We start from the raw sequence: 16,220 nt of genomic DNA, 5'->3' as shown, positions 1-16,220 counted from the left end.
ATACACATGATAGTTATATGTACTACATCTAGAAAGTAAATATATATTAATTAGAGACATATGTTTGTTTGCTATGAAAGCGAAACAAGAAAAACGAAATAAAAAAAAGAAGAGATATACAGGGTGTCCTCAATTTAAATGGCAAAACTTTAAGAGCGTGTGGGGGACCGAAAAACTAAGACAAGAAGTCCTTTAGAGGTTCGCTCGTTTTTGCTCCATTTTAGAGAAAAATGCAAAAATTCAATCTCTCATTGTCAGTTGCTCTCTTGAGTCGATTGGCACAGAATAAACTTTCTGCTTCAAGGTTTTTTACATATGTAAACATTTGATGTTATCCTTTACGGTGCCAATCAATTAAAGAGAGCAATTAAGAGACCGAATCATAGATGCGGTGCACCAAATATCACTAGAACAATGTCTAGCTGCAGTTAATGAGGTCAGTGTTAGATGTAATGCTTGCATTGCTACAAGAGAGCAACATTTTGAACAATATCTGTATTAAATAGATGATAACATGAATAAAATGTAAATAAATAAGTAAAAAGACGAAAACTTGTTTTGTTTCTTTTTTTGTGATTTTCTCCAAAATGCAGCAAAAACGAACAAATCTCTAAAGGATTTTCTGTCTTATTGTTAGCTTTTCGGTCCCCTTACACGCTCCTGAAGTTTTGCCATTTAAATTGGGGACACCCTGTATAATAAAGAAATAAATTTTTCTTTAAAAACATATGTTTTTTTCATCTGAAAATGTGTGTGTCTAACATACGAGCAAGAATATTATTAAACAAGAAAATATACATATATTTGAAAGCAGGATATAACGTGATACTTATTCACGCACAGAATAAGGAATGTAATTAATAGTCTGCTCTAAGTTGTAATGAAGAAAAAAACCGTGACAGTAATCATACCAGGCTGTATGCTATTTTGCTCGATTGAAAAGATGGATTTGCATAATTTGTATGTTGTCTAGCCGGTAGTCGATCCGCCCAACAATATAGTATATCTTTACGTTTTCTCGGGTATTACTAATATGGTATCTCGCAAAAACATGTCTCAGATCGGCGTTTAGTTTTTACAGTACGATCGCGATCAAACTACGGCAGTTTTAACGGATCATCTTTTTTTCACTTTATCTTATCTTGTCTCTGCCGGTTGGATTTCCAGCTATATTTTTTGAGTTTTAAAATGATGCCAATTGAAAATATTTGTATCACTTGGAAAACTACATTCTTGACAAAACAAGTTTGGACTTAGTTTAGGCTTTCGGATATAATTATGCTTAAATTTTTTAAATAAAATACTGAGAATATTATCTAATTTCTATGAATTACTCTTTCATTCAATTTTAATGATCGAAATATATCTATATATATATATATATGTAAATCGAGAATAATCGAAAATTAGATACATTCTTCAGAACTTTTAGATATTGCTTGTTGACAATCTCCATCGAAGCTACAGAAACGTATAAGTTTCACGTAAGAGGCTAGAATTAATCGAGGAAGGTCGTGCATCGGGTAAACCCCCTCGTTATTAAACGACCCTGCATTATGACAAAAAGTACTTCGGGCTAACGAGTTGCGACTCGTTCGAAACTGGTTCGCCGATAGGTCGTACGACGTCTTCGACTCTGGTGAGACGGGTAATTGGGCAATTAAACTCGCGCAAAGAGAGAAAATTAGATGAAAAAAGAAAGAGAGAGAGAGAAAAAGGGAAGAAGAGGTTGCAGACTTTGCTGAGTCAGCTGAGTGGCGCTGGACTTGTTATAAATAGCCCCGCGAGCTTATTCTCGCGCCGCTCCGGCGATACCGGATTTTCATACCTGAAATTCCATGTACCAGCATTTCTTCTACACGTACACGTGTCGGACTCGCTTCGTTCTTCGATATAGTGAATGCCTCGGGGCGTTATGTACATATAAGCCCATTCAAATGCCCGGATGTTGTCGGATCGAGAATCACACCGAAGTATTGAAGGAATGCGACGATACCATGGAACTCAATGAAACCATAGATACGGTTGACTTGCAACTTGCGCCGAAGGAATTTTTGATTATTAATTGTGAACTGATACGGCTGTTTAAGAACGAAAACTCAGCGTAAATTTCTTTAATTCGTTCCAAATTTCTATTTTATATACAATTTTGAGTATCGGTAAAAATTTTATTTAATGCTTAAATAACATCAAAATAATCACCATTATAAAATGTAAAGGTTTACCAAGCGCTAATTTATCCCACTCTCAAAATATTCAAATTTAGAATTTTTTTTCCAATGACGATGTTATGTGCACATTTAAAACATACTTTTGGCTTAAAATGTATATTATTTAATATATATGTTATATCAACATCACGTTTTTTTGAATTTATTGCGTCTTTCGCGGCAAATATATTCTCCGTATCATTACAAGTATATAAATATAGTTATTAAATATATATATATATATATAGCACCGTATCAATCACGTTTTTTTTTTATTTGTTACTTTGTTCGGAAAATATACACTGTGTCGCGAGAAATGACTTAATATTTACGTATCAATTTATCAGCAGTACATTTTATCATTTACATTAGACAGAAATATTCTTTCGTTTATCCGTCGCATATTGATTGAGATGTCTTCGAAGAGATTCACTCATTGTACTGTCTTAATAAGATAGCTGTTCGCCTTGAGCTACAGGATGACATAATATAATATGCGCCATGTTTACCATATATGTATATGGAAATGGAAATTCTCAAATTCATGCGTAATACAAAAATTTGCTAAGTAAATAGATATGACTATGATTGAGATGTGATTGAAATGATTTTTTTTATTTGTAATCAATAAAAGTCATAAAACGTTTTTATGAGTCAGTATTAAAACTGCCGATGCTTATAATGCTCATCTCTCAAACATGTGTTAATCTCTTTATTAATTGCACGCGTCTTCGTTCGAGATTAATTTGGTAATATAAAGTATTCGAGGAAGAGTGCGACTCCCCTGCATATTGCGAAACATAATCATGTAGATGTTTCACATGACGTTACTTTATACTGAATTTTTATAGAAGAACGTGTAATGAGTCAGAGTTCTTTTGCAGTGTTAGAGAAATACATTTTTGTGATGTACAATATTTATGTAAAATATAATATATCTAAGAGAGTTAATAATAATATCTAACGTCTGTATATGAAGAATTAAATATTTTTCAAAATTTGTCGTATTTAGAATTAGTGAATAAATATTTTATACAGCTTCTAAATCGAATTTAATCGATGCAGTAGGTATATATGATCAATGATAGATACGTCAATGAACAATTATTCTTGAATCATCAGTATTTTACGCATCGATCATTTTTAGTGCGAATATACGGCAAATCTCACATCCACTGTGACACGTACAATAGTATACTATTTCTTATTTAATATTCTATAAAATACATATTATTATCAAGTTTTATTTTTAATCATTACCAATCATTAACAATCAATATCTTTTTTAAACGAAAAGAAACATATAGTCAGATATCCTGTGATGGAGTATAAAAAAAGACCGTATCCTTGTAATGCTCTCCATTCAAGGACATGCGTTTCGGAATGGATTATAATGGATTTAAATAAAGAAAAAAATACGTTTAAATACAATTAAAGAATTCACAAGATGAAAAAGCTCGCTCTCTGTCGTTAGGTACTGTGTTAAAATTTGATGATTGATGGGATTATAATTGCAAGATAGCGTTGATATACACATACGAAAGCAGACATCAGCTTCTCTTATAGAACAAGGGCATCAATTCATTCAATATGTAAAGTACACACAGAAAAAAATTAATTTAGTATTTTTCTATCTGTGTGACGCTTAATAGCGTATTATCTGGAGAGAGACTGAAACGAAAGCCATTGTGTTCCAATTCTTGATCAGCAATCTTCTAATTTATCAGAAATCTTCAACGCGCAAAAAAAAAAGAAAGAGGAATCGAATTCAATGGATTCGGAACGCCATAGATCATCATTGGCGAATTAAAAAAAGAAGTATTAAATCGAATTCTTTTGTGTCTTTCCAGGCGTACATCTCCTGCGCTCTAGGTGTCCACAGAGTGGGCTACGTCATGATCTGCTTCGGGGTGGTCAATGCCGGCTGTTCGTTGCTATTCGGTTCGTTAATGAAATTCGTCGGCAGACAGCCGTTGATGGCTCTGGGCGCCATCGTTCACGCCTGCCTCGTAGTCGTCCTTCTCATGTGGAAGCCGCATCCTGATAATCCTTACATTTTTTATTCGGTCTCGGGTCTGTGGGGCGTGGGTGATGCCGTGTGGCAAACGCAGGTCAACGGTGAGTATTTATTATATTTTATATGTTAATGTTAGTTTTTAAATATTGCAAAATAAAAGAAAAAATACACAAAGAGAAATTTATGTATGATATAATAAAAGGGATAGTGCATTGCTAGGATAGTTTTTCAGAATTGTTATTTTCGATATGTCAATTTTATAGCAGTCACTTTAACTACTTACTTAAGTAATCGAACGCCGCGCAAAATATTACGTTATTAATCATACGGCTTGCAGATTATTATACGCGCAATCGGATATAATAAACCCCGAACGATATCTCGTTACATCATAGATAGGCTAAAAGATTATTAGGATTAATATTGGATTGGAGTTCATAATGTTTTGTGCTATTATTCGCATAATCGAGGATATAATGAAGCAAACGCTATATCGTTATATCATACCAGAAAACCAAACAAAATTATTTTAATTATTTTATCCCATTATTATCGGATTTGAAGTCCGCAATACGACGAGAGATAGGCAAGTCACTTTTGAAAGCACGGATTTGTCTAACGGTCTCTCTTTTTTTTATCGTTTCAAGAAAAACGAATTTTTGTTATAAGCGACTGGTCCATCCAAGACCGGCTACATTCCATATTTGTTTGTTCACAATCAACCCGGATATTGATGGATCAGACTTGACAGCCGCTCTTAACACATTCACGACAAAAAATAATATTAGTCTGGAAATAAGTTACTTCTCATTAATATTAATATTCTTACTAAATTAGGGGGTCACTGATCTATTCAATTTGGGAAAAGAGAGTTTATAACAAATATAAAATCATCGACTATAATATTTTGTATTACGTAAGCGTCAATTAGTCTGCGATTTTTTACGGATATTATAAGAAAAGTATTCTTTTTTATATAGCAATCGTTCATCATTGATAAGACAGATACATAGAAGATTCGATGATGTAATCTATAAAAAATCAATCGTAACAGAGAAGAAGTAATAAATCGCTAAATAGCTAAATTGCTTTTCAATAACCAGCGATTGGTAATAATGTAATAATATAATTTTCTTTATATTAGTTCGCACATGCCGCTGCCATATAATCAGTTGGATTAATAAAAAGTCATATGATTAATGAATATGCTTTCCTAAAACAGTGCCCGGAGGAATTGATTAAGAATGATAACATATAGAAAGAAAGATAATTTCTCGACACATAAAACTGAAGTATACATTATACGCAATATCATCCTCTCATCATCGTAATATCAAATATTCTTTAATAGATCTCAAATAGAGCAATAAACATTGACCATCATAGAACTGGACGATCAATGATATTTAAAATCCAGATAAGAATTTTTGACGTTACGTTGACGTGATGGTAACATTACGGATAGTATGATATAAAGAGGACATTACATATCATCGATGTCCGTTTATATATATTCTCGATAAAGATATTAAAAAAAAGACCTCTTTCTCTTTCTTTCGCAAAAAATTTATTTACGTGAAACCAAGCAAATATTGATATATATATATATATATATATATATATATATTACTTATTACAGCGTTAACGGAAGACGATGATTCTGACCTTTGTGCTGATTAGATCATACCCAAAAACTTTCTCAAAAATAATACACACCCACACATACATACATACGCACACACACATAGGTTGCAAAAACAAACTACTCAATACTAATTTTTACTCAGTACTTAATTTTCCATTAATTTGTTTGGTTATCAAATAAAAAAAAAATTCACACTGGATATTATATAAATATGATACGCTTTTTAGATTTTCCATTAGAGCAAAATCATTCCGCTCTTTTATTTCGAACTGAAAAAAAAAAAAGAATATTCGAGTGGCATCAAAGTTATCCAATTTTAATTTAATTTTTGTTCGTTCGTAATTGCAATTTTCATATGTAACAAACAACCAAATGACACATAGCAGGCTTGTCTTTATATACGTAATTAGAACTTCTGCACAATTATATACGAACGGAAAAGCGAGTCTCGGGCATTTCTTTTCTGCCTTAGTGTGTATTTCTTGCGAGATTAATCGCTTTACGATTCTCGTTCGAGTTGCATCTCTAACTTTTGCAGAGAAACCGATATGCAAATCAATCTATCCAGTTACTTGTACATTAAAGCACACAATATAGACAACTGCATTTACTTCGTATCCGGCTTTGTCGGAATAATTGCGTGCATTGCGCGTGCATCGTGTGAATTTTTAATTTCAACGTATTATTATAGATAATTAGCAATCACGCATGCGATATCATTACTTAAAAAAATTTTTTTAATATTCTTTCAAGTCTCTCTAAAAACATATTACGGAACAATCTGGAATTACACCAATTATGGATGGAAAATTTTTTTTCTATCGTCGGCAGTTTACGAAAATAACAAATTATTATTACGCAATATTTGGAGATTAAATTGGAAAATCCCATTTGTCAAGTTTCAGCTGTGCAAATGGGGCATTCCCTTAAATTTAAACGTAGATATCTTTAGCGATTAAAACTATTCCTACATATTATGGATTAATATATACCTCGCATATGTTCCGTTTTTTTCCCATAAATTTTTCTTATCTCTTTTTTTATTTTCTAATATAATATTGCAAATTGTCAGCAACGTTATATACTTTCTGATGGCGCATCTAAGAGAGTGTGGGTCAAGGATTCGATTCTTAACAAAACGGGATATCTGCGGGCTTGTTAATTTGCCATCGGACAAGCCGCAATGATGAGTCTTAAGACGCCGACCTCGATATATGCATCTCGATATATGGTTGCATCCATATACGTTACCGCAAATTGCATACTGTCGCTATGAATCTGATAAATGCAGTTACCAAATCGCTCTGCAACAAACAATATGTCTTTCGATGTTAGCTAAGCGCCAAGCACATGAATTTCCTAATAAATAGAGAAAGTGAGAGAAAGAGTTTCTCAATATTTGAATATATTGAATCGCAGAGTTTGTGTCTCGATATCATCTTTAGAGATCGATATGTATAAATGTAATCATATAAAAAGTTTAACACTCGTAAAAATAATTTTTAACGTCTTTTTATTAACAAAAATATTTCTCTATCTTCTTAAACTAAATCATTTTTATCCACCTTTTTTATCATCGAACCTCGTGCGATTAATTTATTTTTGCAGGACTCTATGGCACGCTATTCAGACGCAACAAGGAGGCGGCCTTCTCAAACTACAGGCTATGGGAGAGCGCCGGTTTTGTGATCGCCTACGCGTACAGTACGCATCTCTGTGCTCGTATGAAGCTGTACGTGATGCTGACGGTGCTGATCACCGGCACCATAGGCTACATCATTGTCGAATTGCTGCACAGGCGCAAGCAGCGACGGCTCAAAGCGATCGCCGAAGATCCGAAGGCCGCCCAGATCGAGGCGAATCAGCCGGAGGAGACCGACGACGAGAAGGACGACCTCGACGACGAGATCACAATCACCCACCTGTGAGTGATCTGCGCCATCGACGTAATCGTTCCTCGTTAAAAGTACTATCCGCGCTCGCGGCTCTTTCTCGTCTCGTCGACGAGAAAGTCGAGACGACGGTAGCCGGAAAGCGACAATCGATTGATTTCGCGGATATCCTTTCTTCCGGTATATCCGACGAAATCCTATCAATCCCCCCTCATTCACGTTTCTTAGTTCCCTCGAACCTCGGATAGATCCGCGCCGTCCAATCGGTGCGCAACCCTACGTTTTTCCTGTTGACGATAAAAAGTCAAAATCGGGATGCAACTTCAGAAGAACGGTGGGTATGCGCACGCCTTCCACGATGAAGTGGAAATGCCGAATGTCGACTTCGTCTCACGGGACGTTTCCCTTCAAGGAAATACCGGAAATGTAACGCGTATCCAGACTGTAATTTGACTTCTATCTTCTTCGGCGGCATCGAAACAAGTTGATAGTCGATAAGTAATACACTTATCAATACTTATGGTGCTAAAAAACGCGTATGATGAGGTATAATTCGCTCTCGTGTTACTAGGAACATGGGACTTTCGCTACCGTTACTAGAAGCTCTTGAATTGACACCGACAAGAAGGATTATCTCAATGACAACGTTCTCATTTCATGTCTTCGTCATGGTTCGTAGAGCGATAAGTACATTTTGTTAATACGCGCCGATATCGGCGCCGGTTTAAATAATCTAGTGGTCTTTACAAATTAATTATATATATACGAATTTTTTTATTATAAATATTTAATCGAATTTGTAAAGATAACTATATTATACTTTGTACCCCTAAATGAGAATGCATGTTGACATATTATATGGTATATATATGTATAGTTTGTAACTAATGGACATTGGCGTGAGATTCGACGAAATTCGTCATTTATTCGAGAAAGAATACACTCTCGCTCAAATTTAAAATACTTTATTGTTTAAAAAAAGTAAAACAATTGTTATAAGAATTTCTTAATAAAGAAATATCATTGTTATTGGTTACATCGGAATTCCTCGTTTTTTTTTCTTGAAAGTAAAGCAAGCGAGATGTCAATATGGATCTGTACATTAAAACAGTATTCTTTTTCAATCAGAAATAGACGAATCAAAAAGAATGGACAGTTTCATTCTACGCGAAACTAAATTACTAATCTTCAAAATTCGAAATTATGCTTTCTCGAGTGTTGTGTATTTTATTTTCTCTTTCTGTTTCATGTATAAAAGGAGAGAGAAATGTATTTTAATTAAACACATATAAAAATGTATAGAAATGTATATAAAAATGTAATTTTTTACGGGAAGCAATTTCAAAGCAATTTTTTTTTATTCCGATATTTGAATCATATCATTGTAGTTAAAAATTTTACAGTATAAGAACTCATTCTAATTTTATCATTCAGTCTATTTTTTTCGAGAATCTTATATCTCGCGCCACTTTTCATTCTCCCTTAGAGCGCAAGAAACATATCAAGGTACTACAGGTAAACACCATAAGTCATTTGAATGCATGCGTGTGCATCGCACTTTCCGTCCTATCATATTTTACTACACGGTAGCTCAAGAGTCTACGATGTAAATTTAGGATACGGATGCAATCCTCTAGAGAGATGTGTTCTTACGAAAATCTCTATCATCTATTGATAGAATGGTGATTATTTCTTTGATTAAAAATAAAAACGCGGGACTATATATAAAATGTAAATTTAATTTTTCAATTCTTTACATCTCCGTGCGAAGGAGAGAATTACAAGAGTTGTATCATATACGACGTAAAAAGCGTACGTATCTTATTTTTCTTGAAAGAATAATCAATACGTGAGAATATTAAAAACTCATCGTATCTCTATATCATCAGAGCAAATTTTGCGAAGTTATACAAGAATATTTCTCGTGTGTAAATATACTCTGACTAATATACTTTAGTCTATATAATTCTTACCGAGCATTCCGCTGCGTAAAGAAGTGACATACGACGGAGATTGAAAAAAATTTTTCGTTGCTAAAAAGAATAAATATCTTTTCTTACAATCAAATAATTTGGTTGAATAATTTATTATTAATGTTTCAATGTTTTTAATATGGTATCTGTCAATTTTCAATATTATTGCTTGTGAACTTTTTGAACATTCAACGTAGTGATTTGTAATAATCTTCTATAATTTTCAAAACAGATAAAAACAATGTTTTATTTTTCTCATCCTTTTATGTAGGAAAATTTCAAGCATAATTTAGACAAGTTTCGCGAAGCTTTTCCACGTAAAGAGACTATTTTATGTAACAGACGCGTTATAGAACTAAATATTTTACGTTAATTTCTGCCAATTATTGCACAGCATAATGGATTAATTGTACGCTGCTCTTATCAAGCCTCGCGTATTTATTGCACGTGTTATCGGAGATTCGTGCGATAAACCGAATATATTTTAATGTTTCCACGGACAAGTGAACGATTATCTTTTTTTCGCAACAGTACAATGACCAGAACGGAGACAAGAAACCAGAGACGGGAAACTCACAAGAATCCTATCTTCTGGATGGGAGACCTAACCCGCGGTACTATATTATAATTCATGCGACCGACATCGCGCTGGTTTGAAGTTACTTCAATGTTCGTCTCTCTCTCTCTCTCTCGTTTTCGTTTTATTATTATTCGTTCATTTCTTCTCTTGTTGTTTTCTTGTTCGTTTTACGTTTTGTTGGCAAGAACTCGTCTTGCCAACGCAATATCATGATGTTCTCCTCGATCAGCATCGCTATCGCGAAAAAAACCCCATGATGACGCTATTGGAAGCTGCGTGACAAGAATGGAACGCGCGGCGTATAACGGTGCTCGTTTTGTTCGCTTTTTGCTGGCTGGATTCTCATCTTGCCTTTTTTTCTCTCTCTCTCTCGTCTTCTCAATGCCGCGGAAAGTTATTATACTTCTCGACGGGGTTTTTAATCCTACCCTATCGTTATATCTCTCTTTCCTCCATGATGTCGCAGCGGATTCCTCATCTCTATTCCGCGAGAAATCTCTCACTGTAAAATCTCGAAATTGGAATAAACGTAAATGATGGCAAGATCGATATTAATCATGCATGAAATAAAATCAGAGGACTAATCTTATAAATTTCGCGTTAAAATGATCCTTCGATATTTCATTCACCAATTGTTATATATATATATATATATATTATACTCAAAGTATAATGAAATAATCACTATTTTATCAAAACCGAGATATCGAGGATTCGGGGGAAAAAACCTTTCTCCAGTGTGTAAATACAAAATAAATGATAGCTTATATAAAATAATTCGAGACATTTGTGTCAGAGAGTGATACGTTCTATCGTGCGAATCGAAATACACATTATGTATGCCGTATTATACATTATATGGCGGATATCTAGTTTCGTAGTCGCACCAAGAATGTACGTTTCCTGTATCACTTAAACTGTGCTCTATTTTCTCTTTATTATATCGCGAACATTGTAGATTTAAGTAGCTCAACTTATTTAGTGTAGTAGCGGCGGATGAGAATGGGATTAGTAATTGAATCGGGTTAGCGTTAAACTCGTTTAATGAAAGTATAGTGATAGCGTATATAGGTAACTGCTTTCTAGTGATTAGAAAAAATTGTGCCTCATTTGAAATCCGATTCGCTCTGCAATCCGATTTCATCCGTAGTTGCTATACATATAAATATTGCAATTAAATACATATGCATAGCCTTAAAGGAAACAAATGATAGAGAAATTAAACATCAAAAGAGCTTGAGACGCAAAGGGCAGCAGCTTGCCCGGAATATCAATATGCGTGTATTTTTCGAAGGGAATACCAGTTCTATTTTTTGTTGAACTTTAAAAGGGATTCATACGAATCACAGTTTGCACCTTAAATGCATCGATAAAAAGACATGGTTTAACGGGGACCACGATCTAATATATATTTTTAAGCCTGCGAGATTAGACTTCCTAGATTTTACTGAAAAGTATTCAGAGAGATATATCTATATATATATATTTGTTTAGAAGATAAAAGATGTATAGAAAGATGTCCGAATTAATAGCATTGGGACCATTTTGATTTGCGTACTTTTTGCTCTTATTGAGATTTGTAAATATTAATTTTAGTATTAATTGTTAGGTATATAATTATGTAGAGAGGGAAAGAGCAACTGTGTGTGGACGTATCTCGGTTTACATATCAAGCACATTTTTCGAATGTTGTTTTCTGTTATTTTTATTTGACTACGTTTATGCGCGTCAGAAGAGTACAATTCCAAATATTGTTATTATCCTCTTTTCCTCTATATTTAAGATTAGAAGATCTATTCTTTTCATGCTTGTTCTATGCTTATTCTATTTTATGTATCTTAAAAGTACGTGCAAGCACATACTTATCTCGTTTCAAGTAAAAGCGCTATAGGAGAGTGATAGAAAAGAATAGATCTATATTGCTTAAATATTTGCCACACTTTTTGGACATGCATGAACGCGGTTGTTATACATATATCCTTAGATGAGCTAAGGGAATCCAGCGTATTCGCTAAGTTTGTTGTTTTATGATAAAAAGATCATGACATTCCCATGCATGATTATCGATACGTCTGACAAAAATTGTACAGTATACACAATATATATATATATATACATATATATATATATATGTAATTATACGTTCACTTCCTTTTACTATTGCACTCGATTGTTATCATACATTATGATGACACGTTGATTCTGATTGCAATCATTGTTATATCGTCAGATTATTTTGCTGCTATAGTTAATAATATATTATTATATCGCTATATATATATATATATATATATATATATATATATATATATATATATATATATATATATGACACACGTAATCTTATGTAACAATAAGGATTATTTTATTAAAATTGTCGATTAAGATATAATTATATATATAATCGAAAATTTTATTTTTCTGATTTCCTCACAATTGACAATACTATACGTTTGTTCGTATACACACAAGTATTGAATTATTATCTTACGAAAAAAAAACATTCTTAATAAATCAATCCTATTTACCTTAAAAAAAAATTAAGAATGATGTATATAACATTTTATGACACTTTAAAAAATATAGTTTATGATATGTATTCACCAATTTATTTAATCCTTAATAAATTCACAAACAATAATTGTAGGGTAATATTGTCAATATAAGACAATTAGACAACCCCTAAAATCAAACAATTAGAAACATCATGAATTATGTGACAATTAACTTTATATTTAATTATGATAATTCATATAATACGGGTAATAGACTAGTATGAAAATTTGCAAAGCAATTTTGGTTATGTATGCATTTATGACATACAAAAAATTATTTCTTTTGATTTGAACAGATAACATGTAATAATATAGAAGGACTTTTGTTTTCTCATTGTTTAAAAAGAATTGAAATTACATCTTTTTTCGCAAACTTTTATATTGTTTACTGAATATATTATAAATAATATAAGATATTATTTTAAAATATTCCCCTTTTTTTAAAATGTTTTATAGACAGGAAATTGTCTATAAACTAAACTGCAGACTTGGTTTATATATAAAAAAGATTTATTTTTATAAAAAAAGTAATTAAGTACATCATCCTTAATAAAATGAATTACATATATCATCAATATATAAAATAATTTGCTATTTCATTAAAAAATATATACAATATGTAGCTAGAGCTACCCAGTGACTAGCGAATCCGAGTTCAGTCCACTTGTCGATGGTATGGCTATAGCTATACCCTGTTTCTTGCAGATTGGACGTATCAAACATGAGACCTAAATAAGCTAAGTGAAACATCGCCAATCCGGAGAATGCCAAATTCGTTATAAACACCCACGAACAATTGGAAGAACTATATTTATGTACGCATTTTCGTTTGCCGCACTGTTTAGACGCGATGCAAGCGTCGAAAGTATCAGCAAGCATAGCCCTGAGTTGAAATTCGATATATGTATAAAATCCTAGACTAAGTAACACAGCTGCCAGTTGAAAGTTTAATCCGTGTAAAAGAGAGCTTATCAGATATGTGATGATCACCGCGCCAAACGTTCCAAATTTTTTAATGCTAGGACGGAAGATATCTGTGAAAGATAATATTGGGATTAATTTAAACTTTATTTTTATATCGCGAACACATTTTGAATTTCATTATGATTCATTGTTCTGAAAAAAATGAACATTCTAAATTAAAATTCACACTTACAGGTCTTTAGCCAATAATGCATTGGAATGTTCCAATAAATGACAACCTGTACAAGCGACTGTGGAAACTCAATGTACAAAGGCTTAACTATCATTGATGTTGAAAGTGGAAATCCACCCAAAACTAACAGTGCCGAACCTATATATGATACAAAGTAATGGGACGCTCTAAAAGACAATGCATCTCTGTATGCTATCAACCATCTAAAAAAAATATGAAACAAAAAAAACATTTTCGTCTTGTAATAGAAAGATTAAATATTTATTAAAAATTTGAAATTATAGATACTAACATCCAAGAGCTATCTACAAATATCCACTGCATCCAACAGTTTGAAATGCTTAGGAAGACAAAGGAAAGACAGGCATATCCTATACCACATATTATCCATCGTTTTGTCTACAATAGAATTATTTATTTTTATAAAAACCATTATTTTTTCTGAACTATTTTAAAAAGAGTACATTATATATATATATATATATATATATATATATATATATATATATATATTTTTATATAGTATATTAAAACTGAATTTGTGTTTATTTATGCACCTGAATGTTAGAATAACGCAACAATAGATAATCATTAAAGGATATCCATGGTCCAAACAGACAAGTTATACTACAGAACATGTAACCCATGTAACTATAAATATCTGGAATCTTGTTCGAGTCACTTCTATCAATGGCGACACTAATTCCCTTCATCACCATAATCATAATCACACTGCGTACTTTGTGCCATATTATTGATTGCATAAATAATTCACTGAGAATAAATTAAAGTATTATCTACTGAAATATAAGCATAAAAAGTAATCTGAGAAATCTTTTATTAAGACATACCAATATGCAATTATCAAAAGAGATGGCAAAAAGACTCCTATGCTACTATGCCATTTTTTTGGCACATATAAAATGGCATAAGAAAATAGAACATATACAATCAATACAATTAAAGATTCATGAACATAATGGTGAATAATATATAAGCCTATGATTACTGATAATACATGAAATATCTTGTGTGATATATATTCTGAAATATAAATCATTTTAATTATGACACAAACTAAATGATTTGAATAAGAAGTATAGAGTAACACTTTTAATATAGAAAAAAGAATCTTACGAATATGAACAAACAATCTAAATAAGATTGCGCAACCCAACAAAGGCAATAAAGTATATCCTGTATTATGTAGACTAGGACTAAGACAATACTGGTACAATTCATGTAAAGTTTCCTTCTCTGTATCTGCGTAATCATAATCATATTCGACATTGTTGTGTGAACATTCATAGTCCAAACAATCGTCTTCGTCGTAAAAGACTGTGGCACCTATATCTTCCATCACAGTATGAGCAACAAAGAAGCCAGTGACTGATTAACATAGCATGTTGCACTGTGTTTAACCTGTTTTTTCAATAGAGTAATAAAACTTGGAAATTTCTTGAGTAAAAAAAAAAAATGAAAATATGGAATAAACTATAATTTCATAATTTGGAGCAAGTTATGCCTTAAAATTGTTTGAAAAGATAATGTATAAATTGAGCCAACCATAAACAAGAACATTGAGATTTATAGACAGATTTCTATATCAAATAATTATACAAACTATCGCTTTCGCTAATTAATTATACAAAACCAAACAGAGAGTGTGTGTATATGCAGGGATGCGTTCGAGAACGTCATCCGTGTGCACACACAGTTGATGAGCATCGTTCTATCTTTGTTTAATTTTCAGTAAATAATGAAGATAAAACGACGCTTGGTGCACATGGATGACGTTCTCGAACGCAGCCCAGGGAATAAAGTACTAAATATTTAAAACGTAAAATATGATATCATAAAAATTTACCTCACTTGAAATTATGTGCTATAGCCGCGATACGAATGCCCGGTCCATATTAGTCACATCCGACATCAAACTCGCGTTAGGTTTATTCTTTATAGCAAAATTTCTTATACTTTTTGTCTTTCCTCTCTTCCTCTCCATTTTCTAAATATTTATTTCATTTTTGTGTACACTAGAGTCTACTAGAGTGCAGAAAGTACAGCTATAAAGAACAAACCTGTTGTTTGCTGCGCGCAAATTTGGCGCGAAAAACAACTATATTTCCTGATTTGTTGATATGTATATATCTTTACATTAAAAGATGTGTGTAATTTATTATATATATAGC

At 32.4% G+C, this 16,220-nt stretch overlaps 2 protein-coding genes across 4 annotated transcripts in view; one reads left to right on the top strand and one right to left on the bottom strand.

The window, feature by feature from the left end:
- LOC138943244 (UNC93-like protein) overlaps positions 1 to 12,581 on the top strand; it is a 49,343-nt gene extending 36,762 nt beyond the window's left edge. The window contains exons 5-6 of the mRNA XM_070313862.1: positions 4,061 to 4,328; positions 7,481 to 12,581. Coding sequence (XP_070169963.1) covers positions 4,061 to 4,328; positions 7,481 to 7,800 — 588 coding nt within the window. The 3' untranslated portion in view covers positions 7,801 to 12,581. The remainder of the gene's footprint in view (positions 1 to 4,060; positions 4,329 to 7,480) is intronic.
- Positions 12,582 to 13,312: 731 nt separating this feature from the next.
- On the bottom strand, positions 13,313 to 16,093 carry Por (Protein-serine O-palmitoleoyltransferase por). Of its 3 annotated transcripts, XM_070313866.1 has the most exons (7): positions 15,896 to 16,090; positions 15,166 to 15,450; positions 14,880 to 15,072; positions 14,586 to 14,802; positions 14,321 to 14,427; positions 14,029 to 14,231; positions 13,313 to 13,906 (listed from the first exon to the last, which is right to left on the bottom strand). In XM_070313866.1, the coding sequence occupies exons 2-7, from the start codon at positions 15,386 to 15,388 to the stop codon at positions 13,464 to 13,466; spliced, it is 1,386 nt and encodes a 461-aa protein (XP_070169967.1). In that variant the 5' UTR covers positions 15,389 to 15,450; positions 15,896 to 16,090; the 3' UTR covers positions 13,313 to 13,463. The 3 variants fall into 3 exon arrangements, with proteins under 3 accessions (XP_070169967.1, XP_070169966.1, XP_070169965.1); XM_070313865.1 differs by having other exon boundaries at positions 14,880 to 15,450; positions 15,901 to 16,093; XM_070313864.1 differs by having other exon boundaries at positions 14,880 to 15,450; positions 15,896 to 16,092.
- Between the last annotated feature and the right edge of the window lie 127 nt (positions 16,094 to 16,220).

The sequence above is a fragment of the Polyergus mexicanus genome, unplaced genomic scaffold (assembly GCF_030449975.1).
Source record: "Polyergus mexicanus isolate NDT 795.1 unplaced genomic scaffold, iyPolMexi1.0 SCAF_26, whole genome shotgun sequence".
Taxonomy (NCBI): domain Eukaryota; kingdom Metazoa; phylum Arthropoda; class Insecta; order Hymenoptera; family Formicidae; genus Polyergus; species Polyergus mexicanus.
Note: the sequence above shows the minus strand (reverse complement) of the source record. Positions and strands in the feature narration are given on the sequence as shown.

What these genes read in the sequence shown, in the direction of transcription:
- Por (XM_070313865.1), bottom strand. Translation starts at nt 15,388, where the DNA reads ATGGAAGATATAGGTGCCACAGTCTTTTACGACGAAGACGATTGTTTG. An exon ending in CTTTTGATAATTGCATATTG is followed by an intron (nt 14,803 to 14,879) that starts GTATGTCTTAAT and finishes ATTTATTCTCAG; the next exon opens with TGAATTATTTATGCAATCAA. An exon ending in GCATTATTGGCTAAAGACCT is followed by an intron (nt 13,907 to 14,028) that starts GTAAGTGTGAAT and finishes TATCTTTCACAG; the next exon opens with ATATCTTCCGTCCTAGCATT.